The sequence below is a fragment of the Somniosus microcephalus genome, chromosome 27 (assembly GCF_052327205.1).
Source record: "Somniosus microcephalus isolate GS21.2 chromosome 27, FLI_Smic_1.0, whole genome shotgun sequence".
Taxonomy (NCBI): Eukaryota; Metazoa; Chordata; class Chondrichthyes; order Squaliformes; family Somniosidae; genus Somniosus; species Somniosus microcephalus.
The window spans coordinates 33,842,545-33,857,983 of NC_141013.1; the positions used below are offsets into that span (position 1 = coordinate 33,842,545).

Here is a 15,439-nt window from a genome sequence, read left to right on the forward strand (position 1 = left end):
ACCAATCCGATTTCTGATCATCAGACTCACTCCATCTGCAAAAGTTGTGAGTCTGCCATGCTGTAATTTCGAGCTAAGACCTTTGCAGAAACAGTGTGGACGAAAGTTCTTTTTCAGGTAACTGAGTCTCCAAAGCATCAAAATCAGCTAATCTAAATCTCGTCTGCTTCTGTAAGTCAGGTAGATGTTAAAAAAATCCCACGGCACTGTTCAAAGTAGAACACGGTCCAGAGAAGTTTTTGCAGCGTCCTGGCCAACTTTTCTCTCAAGCAACATCATCAAAAACAAATTAACGAGCCACTCAGCTTATGTTTGTGGAATCTTGCTGCCGCAAAATGGCAGCAGTACTTGCCGCAAAATGGCAGCAGTACTTGCCTACATAAAAAGCAGTATACTTCAAAGTAATTAATTCTACGGCAATGTGCTTTGGAGCATTTCTGAGTCGTGATAGACACTGCACATTCTCTTCATTGCAACACGCTGATGTTATGTATTACATTGTGCTGCATGCAATCAGAATTCAATGAGCTCATTTCACCATTACCAAATTCATCAAAATTAGCACAGCAGAAAAACCTAAATTTGAGGGTGAATTACTGAAAACACTTAAGGACAGTACTTACCCCCTGGTTTCCCTGGAAGCAGATTACTGGCTGATTTGGTAAGGAAGCCTAGGAAAGAAAATAAATTTTAGTTTGAGGAATGCAAGGTGATTTACAGGACAAATCCATATTTGTAGACTTGCATACATTAATTTATCAAATACATTTAATGTTCTGATTTAATCAGATTCATATCTAGAAATTTTATATACACGATAAAAATGTGATCAGATGCCTATTTGTTGAAGCAAATACCAGTAGAAAAATCATTTATTTCGAACACTTTTTAGGAATAGGAAAAATTTATTAAGCACAACGACCCTCCCTACTCACCACATCCCTTCTCTCTCCAGAAACGTATTCAATTCTCTCTTGAACCCATTTCTACTGTCCACTTCAATAGCCTTCCCTGGTAATTCAATTCTACAACTCTACTAATCTTTGGCCAATAAAGTTCCACAAGACAATCCTTCATACTCCTAGTTTTTAAAACGTGCACACCCTGGTATTTGGACCCTCCACTTGAGTGAACAATTTTCTTGGAAACATTTTATCCTTTATAATGCTGAAAACTAACTGCAACTCACCTTGAAGTCTCCCATTTCCCCATACAAATCTAAACTTTCCTCAAAATCTCTCTGTAGACCAGCACAGTACATATTAAGACCATAGATATTAGCAAAATGCTCCATACATTGGTACTGCTCCATTGCTGCAGGTGAGCACCTACATTAAACATAAGCATTACAAACCTATTCAGAGAAAATAGCTTTTATATAGGGTTGCAAAATTCTGGGAATTTTTAAAAAAGAGGAAAATTTTTATGGGAATTTTCGAGAATTTATGGGAATTTTGCACACTGATGGTTTTTGTCTCTGACCCTTCTATTATCTTTGTCGTCAAAATAGACATACTGTTCCATACAAATAAAAACAGGCTTTCAAAACTTTATTTAGGTTATAATTTTGAACTTTATTGAACCCCCACAAAAAAGACCCATCTAAAATAAAATAAAAAGAGCGTCAGCTTATTTAGCCTGTAATTTGTCCTTATTTTGTCCCTTTGAGTCTTCTACTCATGAGTCTTCTACTCCTCATTGCTCCTCCTGATTCTCTGACGTGTCCATTTCCTCCTCTGTGTCAGTGTCTAGCTGTGTGGTGGACACTTCTGTATCTGGCTCAATAAGTTGTAGGTTCGCCCGGATAGCCACCAGTTTCTCCACTCTCGTTAGTCAGCCTGTTGCGCACCTTTGTATGCGTATTCCCAAAAAGTGACCAGTTTCGTTCAGAGGCCGCTGATGAAGGTGGAATTTGGAGTATCACCGATGCAATAGGTGACAGGGCCTCAGATGCACAAAGTCCCTTCCACCAGGTATGTGCACTGATATGCTTGCATGATTCCCATATCCCATCCCCATTCCAAAGACCTTGCTTGGCAGAGAACTTTGCCAGACTTCCCAGAACTTTGCCCACATCCAGATTGAGATGGTGTGAGGGGGTAGAAATCACACTAAGCGCTGTTGATCTGTTCTCCAGAAAGTATTGGTCTCCCAACATGCTTTGGGTCCAGCATGTATGCTGCAGCATGAATCGGCTTGACACAAAATTCTTGACGTGTCTGTATGAATTGAACAATTGCCTTCTCCTCTGCTTTGAGCAGCAGGGATGTGGGTAGGGCAATGCTGATTTGTTCTTTTAAATCAGTAAAAAGCCTGAGAACATCTGACAAGACAGCGTCATCTTCTTCAATCTGAGCAATTGCAGATGCTACTGGTGAGAGTAGTTTAAGGCTGCTAACCACTCTCTCCCAAAACACATCATCCAGCAGTATTTTCTTGATGGTGGTTTCCATATCCCCAGACTGGGATATTGCCATTTCTTGCAGCGGCTCCTTACCCTCCAGAAGGCTGTTGTACATTATGACAACACCACCCCATCTAGTGTTGTTGGGCAGCTTCAGTGTGGTGTTCTTGTTCTTTGTCATTTGCTTGGAGTTGTAGGTTGCTGCAACTACCTGTTTTCCCCTGACATACTTAACAACTTGCTTGGCTCTCTTGTACAGTGCTTCCATGGTTCTCAAACCCATGATGTCCTTGAGGAGCAGGTTAAGCCCATGAGCTGCGCACCCAATAGACGTAATATGAGGGTAGGCCTCCTCCACTTGAGCCCAAGCAGCCTTCATAGTCGCAGCATTGTCAGTAACTACTGCAAAGACCTTTTGTGATCCAAGATCGTTGATGACCGCTTTCAGCTCATCAGCAATGTATGTGCCTGTGTGTCTGTTGTCCTTCGTGTCTGTGCTCTTGAAGAACACTGGGAGAGGAGTGGAGACGATGTAGTTTATGATGCCCTCCCCTCGTACATTTGACCACCCATCTGAGATAACTGCAACACAGTCTGCCATCGCTATTGTTTCTTTGAGCTTTCCTTGGACTCTGTTATACTCAGCCTCCAGCAAATAAGTAGACAAAGCATGTCTGGTGGGAGGACAGTTTGCAGGGCGAATAACATTGAAAAATTTCTTCCAGTACACATTGGCTGTGAGCATGAGGGGTGAGCCTGTTGCATATACAGCTCGAGCAAGGCACTCATCTGCATTCTTCTGGCTATGGTTATCCATTGTATCAAAGAACCTTCCAAGTGGGCCAGGAGTTGCTGATGATAAGGAGCCTGATGCTGAATGAGAACCATCATCTTCTTGAATGGAAGCAGAGGAACTCTGGGCTGACTGCGGTGAGCTTTGAGTGAAGTTGTTGCATTTGGATAAATGCTGCTGCATCTTTGTGGCATTCTTTACATATGGCTTTCTACAGTGTTTGCACACGTACACAGTCTTTCCATCTTTAATGCCTGGGGTAAAATGCTTCCACACATCCGACGGTAAACGTGGCATTGTTCTATGCAGAGAAATAAAGGGCATTCATCTCTGTGTCGAACTGCGGTCGATCAGCACGATTGCAACAGGGTGAGTACATTTTTGCTGATGCTCCATGTGATGGAAGCATGACCTGTACACACACGACGCTACATCACCAATAGTGTATTATTTTGTATATTTTAAATTGAAGGACAACAGAGTTCAACAAGTAACTGGTTTATTTGGTATAAAGTCTGATTTACTTACTGCATCATCACATCAGCAGAAAACAAAATGACTTCCCTCAGGACCCCTAACCTGGATCTTAAAAAAACTATAGCAGTCTTACAGATGCCTGCAGGCCAATCACAATTCGATATGCAAATATTACAAATAGAGGGAGCTAATCGCTCATCCACTCATCCAACCAATCAGGACACATTTGTTCACAGTCACACACAAAACTTGTAATTATTAAAACAAGCCAAGTAAGAAGATAAACATATATTGATTAAGAAATTCCTTAATAATTAAGATTCCATCTCTGTTAGTAAGTAATTTTAAGAGAGGACCTGTGGAAAAAAAATACAAAAAAAAACAATATTATGCTAGCATGTGCTTTTTTGGGCAAAATTCCCAAGCTAAACTTCCCGTGGAAAATTTCCAGAAATTTACCGGAAACTTTCCACCCCTTTGCAACCCTACTTTTATATAACAAAGTCCTGGCATTCCTTAACACTTCCAATGCATCAGCATACAACACATAGGTGCTGGTTTGGAATCATACGTAACCAGATCATGGACAGACTATAGCAGCTAAGTTAATGGTAAAATGTCTATTAATTTTTCTAAAGGCATATATTGAGGGGGTTCTTTATAAACTCATCAAATTATTTTTAAAATGGAGTTGTAGCATTTGTATTGTTAGTAAACAAGTTGAGTTGGAGCAATTAATTTCAAATGACTATCGTTTTGGCATAAGCCATCCGATCATCCTATGCATACTTGAAAAGTTATGCAATCTTGACTAATTAGTTTATACTTTTAGTTTTGAGAATACATTTCAAAAATTAGGAATAAACAGCTATTTTTCATTCATTGCCTTATCAGGAAGAGAAATGAAGATGGGTTGGACCTTGTAAAGTTCCAGTCCACACCCACTGCAGTACACAACTTAACCACCAAACCCTCAGAACTATCCTCTGGTTCAGGACTAAATGGGAACAGCTGGCCAAAGAGATTACCTGCATTATAAATATAGTTCCAGCCTACTGTACACAGGATTAAAAAAATGGCTCAATTAGAACCAATTTGTGATGTTCAATATATCTCAACCAATGTTTTGGACTGTTACAATAAACAGAGGGTTCCTTGGGATATTGAACTTGTTACTTCATAAACTCTTCAAATGGTATGAATGGTTGAGGCATGAATATTGCTCAGAGAACATCCTTCTTTACTTCAAAGAGGGAGATGGGGTTTTGTTTTATCATCTCATCTGAAAGGCAGCACTCCTGACAATCCAGCTCGCCGACAGCACTACATTAAGCCTTGTATCCTAAAACTCTTCAACTTGGTTCTGAGTGTCGGTTATTTCCCTGACATCTGGAACAAAGGACTCATAACACCCATATACAAAAGTGGGGACAAAATCGACCCAAACAACTATCGAGGCATCTGTGTAAACAGTAACCTGGGGAAGGTATTCTGTAGCATCATAAACAAAAGACTTATAAACTTCCTTGAAGAGCACAATGTCTTGAGTAAAAGCCAAATTGGATTCCTGCCAAACTATAGAACATCCGATCATATCTTCACCCTACAGACCCTAATTGACAAACACGTTCACCATAACAAAAGCAAAATCTACGCATGCTTTGTAGATTTCCAGAAGGCTTTCGACTCCATCTGGCATGACGGTTTATTCCTGAAACTTATCGAAAGCGGGGTAGGAGGGAAAACATATGATGTAATTAAATCAATGTATACAAACAATAAATGTGCAGTTAAAATTGGAGACAAACAAACAAAATACTTCCCACAGGGGCGGGGGGTGACGCAGGGCTCGCCAATCTCACCGACACTCTTTAATATTTACATTAATGGATTGGCAAAACTACTTGAACAATCTACAGCACCCGGCCTCACCCTATATGAATCCAAGGTTAAATTCCTCCTCTATGCCGACGACCTGGTTCTGCTGTCACCAACTAAGGAGGGTCTACAGCAGAACCTGGACCTGCTGGAGTCGTACTGCCAGACTTGGGCCCTGACAATAAATCCCCAAAAAACCAAAGTCCTTGTGTTCCAGCAAAGATCCAAACAACATGGACCCACAATAAATTTCACAGTAGGAACAACCAAAATTGAACAAACCACTCACTACACATACTTGGGCTTAAAAGTCAGTTCTACGGGAAACTTCAAACTGGCTGTGAATGAACTGAAAGAGAAAGCAAGAAGGGCTTTCTATGCCATCAAAAAATCAATCCAAATAGAAATCCCAATTAGCATTTGGCTCAAAATTTTCAAATCAGTAATTGAACCAATTGCACTCTATGGCAGTGAGGTCTGGGGACCGCTAACACAACAAGATTTTGCAAAATGGGACAAACACCCAATTGAGATCCTACATGCGGAATTCTGTAAAAGTATTCTCCAGACTCAAAGGAAAACAGTAAACAACGCATGCAGGGCAGAACTAGGCCAATACCCATTAATAATCACTATCCAAAAAAGAGCCACCAAATTTTGGAATCACCTACAAATGAGCAACCCCCAATGCTATCACTACGACGCCCTGAAATGCCAAGAGCTGACCATAAAGAAGAATACCCTCAGTCAACTAGTCCTGGGACTCAATAAAGTAACTAATAACAATAACCAGTCCCAGGACAGTGACAGGGTAACACAAAGAATTCGACCCAACACAATCGTCGCTAAGCAAAAGGAAAAATATCTGTCATATTGGGCAGAAACAACAAAAACCCAAAGCAAACTCAATTGCTACTTGGCCCTAAACAGACAATACAACATAGCTGATTACCTGACCATGGCTGCCAAGAGAAGACAGGATATGCTCTCACTGCAGTCAGGGAGTAGTTGAGACAGAGATGCACTTCCTCACAGCCTGTGGAAAATATCAGGGCATCAGAGAGAATTTCCACCAAAAATTCTCACAAATATGCCCTGAATTCAGAAATCTGACTGACAACCAAAAACTCCCATTCCTACTGGGGGAGGAGAGAAGCTGTGTAACACTGGCGGCACACTATGTTACAGCTTGCCATGAACAGAGGGACAACCAGTAAACTAAGACAAGAGTATATATAAACAAGGCGAATGTATATTTATAAACTCAGGGATATACCTGTTTATACACTGTATGAATGGAACCGCGTTTATGTGTTCAACCATAAATGTATTTTGATGCTTTGGCAACATAAGATGTACCTTATCATGCCAATAAAGCGATTTGTATTGTATTATTGTATTGTCTATGGAAGGAGTGGGATTTAATGGCCACAGTGACTTTTCTGTTCAATGTTTTCTATACTTTATGCAATAAAACAAACTACACTGGCTCTGTATTTACAATCCATCCTTTAGATGAAGTGTTCTGGCAGTTTAAATCAACATTAAAACACCCCATAACCAAGGACAGAAAGTCTTGCCCAACATACACGGTGGCATAGTGGTTAGCACTGTTGCCTCACAGCGCCAGGGACCCGGGTTCGAATCCGGCCTCGGGCGACTGTCTGTGTGGAGTTTGCACATTCTCCCCGTGTTTGCGTGGGTTTCCTCCGGGTGCTCCGGTTTCCTCCCACAGTCCAAAGATGTGTGAGTTAGGTTGATTGGCTATGATAAATTGACCCTTAGTGTTGGGGATTAAATACGTGGGGTTACGGGGATAGGGTGGGATATGTGTTGGTGTAGGGGTTACGGGGATCGGGTGGGATATGTGTCGGTGCAGGCTCGATGGGCCGAAATGGCCTCCATCTGCACTGTGGGGTTTCTGTGATTCTGTGATTCTGTGATACCTCCCTCAACTGACACCACCAAAAGGATTAACTCGTCATTCATCTCATGCCAGTCTGCCACAGACGGGATGCCGTATTTTCCTACGTCACAACCACTGCACTCCAAAACAAGTACTTATTTGTGTGAAATGCTTGAGATGTTCTGACAGGATTAAAACGATTAAATTCCTATCTAAATCCCAGTCTTTACATTCAGACTAGATTATGATTTGTTCAATGAAGAATTTGTGTTTCTCACCTGGACTAGTGTAAGTAAACTAATACATCAAAGCAGTTTTTCAAGAATTCAGAAAAAAGTTCTCTTTTACTGATGTCCATTGGACATTTTTTTTCCCACAAGAAAATACAGCACCAACGGTTCATTTTAGTTTCCATCCTTCTGCATACAAAGGTTACCGCAATTAAAGTCCGACAAAAAAAAACCTTGGTTCTTAGCCGCAAAAAATGTATCTGGAGGAGCAGATTAAAATCTGTGATTCAAACAATGGAACATTTTCTGGCACAGTATGTAGAATATTTGCCGATTGCATGCACTAAAAATACAATTGAAGTGTCCTGCAGGAATATGTAGAGTTGCAGATCCAGAGACCAACAAAAAAATTAGGGCCAGAATTCTCAACATATTCTGCAACTGTAATATAATGTTATTTAGTGTTACAGTTTCAAACCAATGAAAATATCGCCTGCCTGTTGAAACAAACATGCCCAGTACTGCAATAAATTGACAAGAATAAACTGGCAGGCAAAGGGTCAACAGATGCTCGAGTCCCACCGTCTACTGCAGCTGGACATCAGCCAGTTTCCAAACCGAGTATTTCAATGTGAACTCCTTCATGTCTTTCGCACACACACAGTATCAATATTCTGTCAATCTCCTGTGTAAAGCAGTGATTGATTATAGAGAATTTATACTAATTAGGACTATTTGAAGTAAATTTATCCGAAGTGTTTTTTCTCTCATATTCAGTTTCATCCACAAGAGAGCAAAGCCCTTGATAGCATTTTAGCTCAAAATAAGCCAGCAGGGGAACTTTTAATTGGGTGGGAGAGGAGAGAAACGTTCAAAACTGTCAACCGAGCAGAAATGAGGATTCAACATTACACTTACACTGTTCGGTTCAAACTCTGGTTGAATCCAACAGTCTCTCTATACTGAAGACTGTTGTATCCCAGTTTATGGCATTACTACTGACACTTAAGCTGTGCAGGTGTATCATCATCCATCCACACGGTGACAAGAGACCAGACTGTAAATCCTAGCTAGCCGAAGAGGTGCAGAAGAGATTAAAGACACACCTGTCAGGCAATTATACTCCACAGAAGCTGCTTTTATGCAAGCATGAAACACAGTCGGTACATACATTTTCATAACATAGTTTGTATCGCCAATACAAAATCAAATTAACCCCAAATCACTGCAAAAAGACCCTGGCTATTCAGTATAGGTTGAGTGGTAGACAACAACCAGCCAAGGTGCAGTAGCAGTGTTACAAAAATCACTTTTTTTTAAATTAAATCCAAATTTTTTGCACACTTCTTCTATGAATTTACTACCCTCCTCTCCCAAAGGCATTGAATCCTTGCAGGGGTACAGATCATGGGTGCCATGTGCATTCCAAGAGGAAGGGGGGGGGTAAGGTGGAGAGGGGGGGGTAAGGTGGAGAGGTGGAGGGGGGGTAAGGTGGAGAGGTGGAGGGGGGTAAGGTGGAGGGGTGGTAAGGTGGAGGGGGGGGTAAGGTGGAGGGGGGGGTAAGGTGGAGGGGGGGGTAAGGTGGAGGGGGGGGTAAGGTGGAGGGGGGGGTAAGGTGGAGGGGGGGGTAAGGTGGAGGGGGGGGTAAGGTGGAGGGGGGGGTAAGGTGGAGGGGGGGTAAGGTGGAGGGGGGGGTAAGGTGGAGGGGTGGTAAGGTGGAGGGGTGGTAAGGTGGAGGGGTGGAAAGGTGGAGGGGTGGAGGGGGGGTAAGGTGGAGGGGTGGAGGGGGGGTAAGGTGGAGGGGTGGAGGGGGGGTAAGGTGGAGGGGTGGAGGGGGGGTAAGGTGGAGGGGTGGTAAGGTGGAGGGGTGGTAAGGTGGAGGGGTGGAGGGGGGGTAAGGTGGAGGGGTGGAGGGGGGGTAAGGTGGAGGGGGGTAAGGTGGAGGGGGGGTAAGGTGGAGGAGTGGAGGGGGGGTAAGGTGGAGGGGTGGGTAAGGTGGAGGGGTGGAGGGGGGGTAAGGTGGAGGGGTGGAAAGGTGGAGGGGGGGTAAGGTGGAGGGGTGGAAAGGTGGAGGGGTGGAAAGGTGGAGGGGTGGAAAGGTGGAGGGGTGGAAAGGTGGAGGGGTGGAAAGGTGGAGGGGTGGAGGGGGGGTAAGGTGGAGGGGTGGAGGGGGGGGTAAGGTGGAGGGGTGGAGGGGGGGGTAAGGTGGAGGGGTGGAGGGGGGGGTAAGGTGGAGGGGTGGAGGGGGGGGTAAGGTGGAGGGGTGGAGGGGGGGGGTAAGGTGGAGGGGTGGAGGGGGGTAAGGTGGAGGGGTGGAGGGGGGTAAGGTGGAGGGGTGGAGGGGGGGTAAGGTGGAGGGGTGGAGGGGGGGTAAGGTGGAGGGGTGGAGGGGGGGTAAGGTGGAGGGGGGGTAAGGTGGAGGGGTGGGGGGGGGGGTAAGGTGGAGGGGGGGTAAGGTGGAGGGGTGGAGGGGGGGGTAAGGTGGAGGGGTGGTGGGGGGGTAAGGTGGAGGGGTGGTGGGGGGGTAAGGTGGAGGGGTGGTGGGGGGGGTAAGGTGGAGGGGGGGTAAGGTGAAGGGGGGGTAAGGTGGAGGGGTGGAGGGGGGGTAAGGTGGAGAGGTGGAGGGGGGTAAGGTGGAGGGGGGGGTAAGGTGGAGGGGTGGAGGGGGGTAATGTGGAGGGGTGGAGGGGGGTAAGGTGGAGGGGTGGAGGGGGGGGGTAAAGTGAAGGGGTGGAGGGGGGGTAAGGTGGAGGGGTGGGTAAGATGGAGGGGTGGGGGGGGTAAGGTGGAGGGGTGGTAAGGTGGAGGGGTGGAGGGGGGGTAAGGTGGAGGGGTGGAGGGGGGGTAAGGTGGAGGGGTGGAGGGGGGGTAAGGTGGAGGGGTGGGTAAGGTGGAGGGGGGGGTAAGGTGGAGGGGGGGTAAGGTGGAGGGGGGGTAAGGTGGAGGGGTGGTAAGGTGGAGGGGGGGTAAGGTGGAGGGGTGGAGGGGGGGTAAGGTGGAGGGGGGGTAAGGTGGAGGGGTGGAGGGGGTGGTAAGGTGGAGGGGTGGGTAAGGTGGAGGGGGGGGTAAGGTGGAGGGGGGGTAAGGTGGAGGGGTGGTAAGGTGGAGGGGTGGTAAGGTGGAGGGGTGGAGGGGGGGTAAGGTGGAGGGGGTGTGGGGTGGAGGGGGGTGGGTAAGGTGGCGGAGGGGGGTGGGTAAGGTGGCGGAGGGGGGGGTAAGGTGGCGGAGGGGGGTAAGGTGGCGGAGGGGGGGTAAGGTGGCGGAGGGGGGTAAGGTGGCGGAGGGGGGGTAAGGTGGCGGAGGGGGGGTAAGGTGGCGGAGGGGGGGTAAGGTGGCGGAGGGGGGGTAAGGTGGCGGAGGGGGGGTAAGGTGGCGGAGGGGGGGTAAGGTGGCGGAGGGGGGGTAAGGTGGCGGAGGGGGGGTAAGGTGGCGGAGGGGGGGTAAGGTGGCGGAGGGGGGGTAAGGTGGCGGAGGGGGGGTAAGGTGGCGGAGGGGGGGTAAGGTGGCGGAGGGGGGTAAGGTGGCGGAGGGGGGGTAAGGTGGCGGAGGGGGGGTAAGGTGGCGGAGGGGGGGTAAGGTGGCGGAGGGGGGTAAGGTGGCGGAGGGGGGTAAGGTGGCGGAGGGGGGTAAGGTGGCGGAGGGGGGTAAGGTGGCGGAGGGGGGTAAGGTGGCGGAGGGGGGTAAGGTGGCGGAGGGGGGTAAGGTGGCGGAGGGGGGTAAGGTGGCGGAGGGGGGTAAGGTGGCGGAGGGGGGTAAGGTGGCGGAGGGGGGTAAGGTGGCGGAGGGGGGTAAGGTGGCGGAGGGGGGTAAGGTGGCGGAGGGGGGTAAGGTGGCGGAGGGGGGTAAGGTGGCGGAGGGGGGTAAGGTGGCGGAGGGGGGTAAGGTGGCGGAGGGGGGTAAGGTGGCGGAGGGGGGTAAGGTGGCGGAGGGGGGTAAGGTGGCGGAGGGGGGTAAGGTGGCGGAGGGGGGGTAAGGTGGCGGAGGGGGGGTAAGGTGGCGGAGGGGGGTAAGGTGGCGGAGGGGGGTAAGGTGGCGGAGGGGGGTAAGGTGGCGGAGGGGGGGTAAGGTGGCGGAGGGGGGTAAGGTGGCGGAGGGGGGGTAAGGTGGCGGAGGGGGGGTAAGGTGGCGGAGGGGGGTAAGGTGGCGGAGGGGGGGTAAGGTGGCGGAGGGGGGGTAAGGTGGCGGAGGGGGGGTAAGGTGGCGGAGGGGGGGTAAGGTGGCGGAGGGGGGGTAAGGTGGCGGAGGGGGGTAAGGTGGCGGAGGGGGGTAAGGTGGCGGAGGGGGGGTAAGGTGGCGGAGGGGGGGTAAGGTGGCGGAGGGGGGTAAGGTGGCGGAGGGGGGTAAGGTGGCGGAGGGGGGGTAAGGTGGCGGAGGGGGGGTAAGGTGGCGGAGGGGGGGTAAGGTGGCGGAGGGGGGGTAAGGTGGCGGAGGGGGGGTAAGGTGGCGGAGGGGGGGTAAGGTGGCGGAGGGGGGGTAAGGTGGCGGAGGGGGGGTAAGGTGGCGGAGGGGGGGTAAGGTGGCGGAGGGGGGGTAAGGTGGCGGAGGGGGGGTAAGGTGGCGGAGGGGGGGTAAGGTGGCGGAGGGGGGGTAAGGTGGCGGAGGGGGGGTAAGGTGGCGGAGGGGGGGTAAGGTGGCGGAGGGGGGGTAAGGTGGCGGAGGGGGGGTAAGGTGGCGGAGGGGGGGTAAGGTGGCGGAGGGGGGGTAAGGTGGCGGAGGGGGGGTAAGGTGGCGGAGGGGGGGTAAGGTGGCGGAGGGGGGGTAAGGTGGCGGAGGGGGGGTAAGGTGGCGGAGGGGGGGTAAGGTGGCGGAGGGGGGGTAAGGTGGCGGAGGGGGGGTAAGGTGGCGGAGGGGGGTAAGGTGGCGGAGGGGGGTAAGGTGGCGGAGGGGGGTAAGGTGGCGGAGGGGGGGTAAGGTGGCGGAGGGGGGGTAAGGTGGCGGAGGGGGGTAAGGTGGCGGAGGGGGGGTAAGGTGGCGGAGGGGGGTAAGGTGGCGGAGGGGGGGTAAGGTGGCGGAGGGGGGGTAAGGTGGCGGAGGGGGGTAAGGTGGCGGAGGGGGGGTAAGGTGGCGGAGGGGGGTAAGGTGGCGGAGGGGGGTAAGGTGGCGGAGGGGGGTAAGGTGGCGGAGGGGGGTAAGGTGGCGGAGGGGGGGTAAGGTGGCGGAGGGGGGGTAAGGTGGCGGAGGGGGGGTAAGGTGGCGGAGGGGGGGTAAGGTGGCGGAGGGGGGGTAAGGTGGCGGAGGGGGGGTAAGGTGGCGGAGGGGGGGTAAGGTGGCGGAGGGGGGTAAGGTGGCGGAGGGGGGGTAAGGTGGCGGAGGGGGGGTAAGGTGGCGGAGGGGGGGTAAGGTGGCGGAGGGGGGGTAAGGTGGCGGAGGGGGGGTAAGGTGGCGGAGGGGGGGTAAGGTGGCGGAGGGGGGGTAAGGTGGCGGAGGGGGGGTAAGGTGGCGGAGGGGGGGTAAGGTGGCGGAGGGGGGGTAAGGTGGCGGAGGGGGGGTAAGGTGGCGGAGGGGGGGTAAGGTGGCGGAGGGGGGGTAAGGTGGCGGAGGGGGGGTAAGGTGGCGGAGGGGGGGTAAGGTGGCGGAGGGGGGTAAGGGGCGGAGGGGGGTAAGGTGGCGGAGGGGGGGTAAGGTGGCGGAGGGGGGGTAAGGTGGCGGAGGGGGGTAAGGTGGCGGAGGGGGGGTAAGGTGGCGGAGGGGGGGTAAGGTGGCGGAGGGGGGGTAAGGTGGCGGAGGGGGGGTAAGGTGGCGGAGGGGGGGGTAAGGTGGCGGAGGGGGGGTAAGGTGGCGGAGGGGGGGTAAGGTGGCGGAGGGGGGGTAAGGTGGCGGAGGGGGGGTAAGGTGGCGGAGGGGGGTAAGGTGGCGGAGGGGGGGTAAGGTGGCGGAGGGGGGGTAAGGTGGCGGAGGGGGGTAAGGTGGCGGAGGGGGGGTAAGGTGGCGGAGGGGGGTAAGGTGGCGGAGGGGGGGTAAGGTGGCGGAGGGGGGTAAGGTGGCGGAGGGGGGTAAGGTGGCGGAGGGGGGGTAAGGTGGCGGAGGGGGGGTAAGGTGGCGGAGGGGGGGTAAGGTGGCGGAGGGGGGGTAAGGTGGCGGAGGGGGGTAAGGTGGCGGAGGGGGGGTAAGGTGGCGGAGGGGGGTAAGGTGGCGGAGGGGGGGTAAGGTGGCGGAGGGGGGGTAAGGTGGCGGAGGGGGGGTAAGGTGGCGGAGGGGGGGTAAGGTGGCGGAGGGGGGGTAAGGTGGCGGAGGGGGGGTAAGGTGGCGGAGGGGGGGTAAGGTGGCGGAGGGGGGGTAAGGTGGCGGAGGGGGGGTAAGGTGGCGGAGGGGGGGTAAGGTGGCGGAGGGGGGTAAGGTGGCGGAGGGGGGGTAAGGTGGCGGAGGGGGGGTAAGGTGGCGGAGGGGGGGTAAGGTGGCGGAGGGGGGGTAAGGTGGCGGAGGGGGGGTAAGGTGGCGGAGGGGGGGTAAGGTGGCGGAGGGGGGGTAAGGTGGCGGAGGGGGGGTAAGGTGGCGGAGGGGGGGTAAGGTGGCGGAGGGGGGGTAAGGTGGCGGGTAGGGCGGGGGGGTAAGGTGGCGGAGGGGGGGTAAGGTGGCGGAGGGGGGGTAAGGTGGCGGAGGGGGGGTAAGGTGGCGGAGGGGGGTAAGGTGGCGGAGGGGGGGTAAGGTGGCGGAGGGGGGGTAAGGTGGCGGAGGGGGGGTAAGGTGGCGGAGGGGGGGTAAGGTGGCGGAGGGGGGGTAAGGTGGCGGAGGGGGGGTAAGGTGGCGGAGGGGGGGTAAGGTGGCGGAGGGGGGGTAAGGTGGCGGAGGGGGGGTAAGGTGGCGGAGGGGGGGTAAGGTGGCGGAGGGGGGGTAAGGTGGCGGAGGGGGGGTAAGGTGGCGGAGGGGGGGTAAGGTGGCGGAGGGGGGGTAAGGTGGCGGAGGGGGGTAAGGTGGCGGAGGGGGGGTAAGGTGGCGGAGGGGGGGTAAGGTGGCGGAGGGGGGGTAAGGTGGCGGAGGGGGGGTAAGGTGGCGGAGGGGGGTAAGGTGGCGGAGGGGGGGTAAGGTGGCGGAGGGGGGGTAAGGTGGCGGAGGGGGGGTAAGGTGGCGGAGGGGGGTAAGGTGGCGGAGGGGGGGTAAGGTGGCGGAGGGGGGGTAAGGTGGCGGAGGGGGGGTAAGGTGGCGGAGGGGGGGTAAGGTGGCGGAGGGGGGGTAAGGTGGCGGAGGGGGGGTAAGGTGGCGGAGGGGGGGTAAGGTGGCGGAGGGGGGGTAAGGTGGCGGAGGGGGGGTAAGGTGGCGGAGGGGGGGTAAGGTGGCGGAGGGGGGTAAGGTGGCGGAGGGGGGTAAGGTGGCGGAGGGGGGTAAGGTGGCGGAGGGGGGGTAAGGTGGCGGAGGGGGGTAAGGTGGCGGAGGGGGGGTAAGGTGGCGGAGGGGGGGTAAGGTGGCGGAGGGGGGTAAGGTGGCGGAGGGGGGGTAAGGTGGCGGAGGGGGGTAAGGTGGCGGAGGGGGGGTAAGGTGGCGGAGGGGGGGTAAGGTGGCGGAGGGGGGGTAAGGTGGCGGAGGGGGGGTAAGGTGGCGGAGGGGGGGTAAGGTGGCGGAGGGGGGGTAAGGTGGCGGAGGGGGGGTAAGGTGGCGGAGGGGGGTAAGGTGGCGGAGGGGGGGTAAGGTGGCGGAGGGGGGGTAAGGTGGCGGAGGGGGGGTAAGGTGGCGGAGGGGGGGTAAGGTGGCGGAGGGGGGGTAAGGTGGCGGAGGGGGGGTAAGGTGGCGGAGGGGGGGTAAGGTGGCGGAGGGGG

General features: G+C 53.6%; 1 protein-coding gene across 1 annotated transcript in view; it reads right to left on the reverse strand.

The window, feature by feature from the left end:
• The window catches only part of LOC147100114 (RNA polymerase II elongation factor ELL), a 197,150-nt gene that overhangs the window by 70,393 nt on the left and 111,318 nt on the right, over nucleotides 1-15,439 (reverse strand). Inside the window, exons 2-3 of the mRNA XM_085968965.1 lie at nucleotides 8,607-8,645; nucleotides 624-671 (exon numbers count right to left, since the gene is read on the reverse strand). Coding sequence (XP_085825091.1) covers nucleotides 624-671; nucleotides 8,607-8,645 — 87 coding nt within the window. The remainder of the gene's footprint in view (nucleotides 1-623; nucleotides 672-8,606; nucleotides 8,646-15,439) is intronic.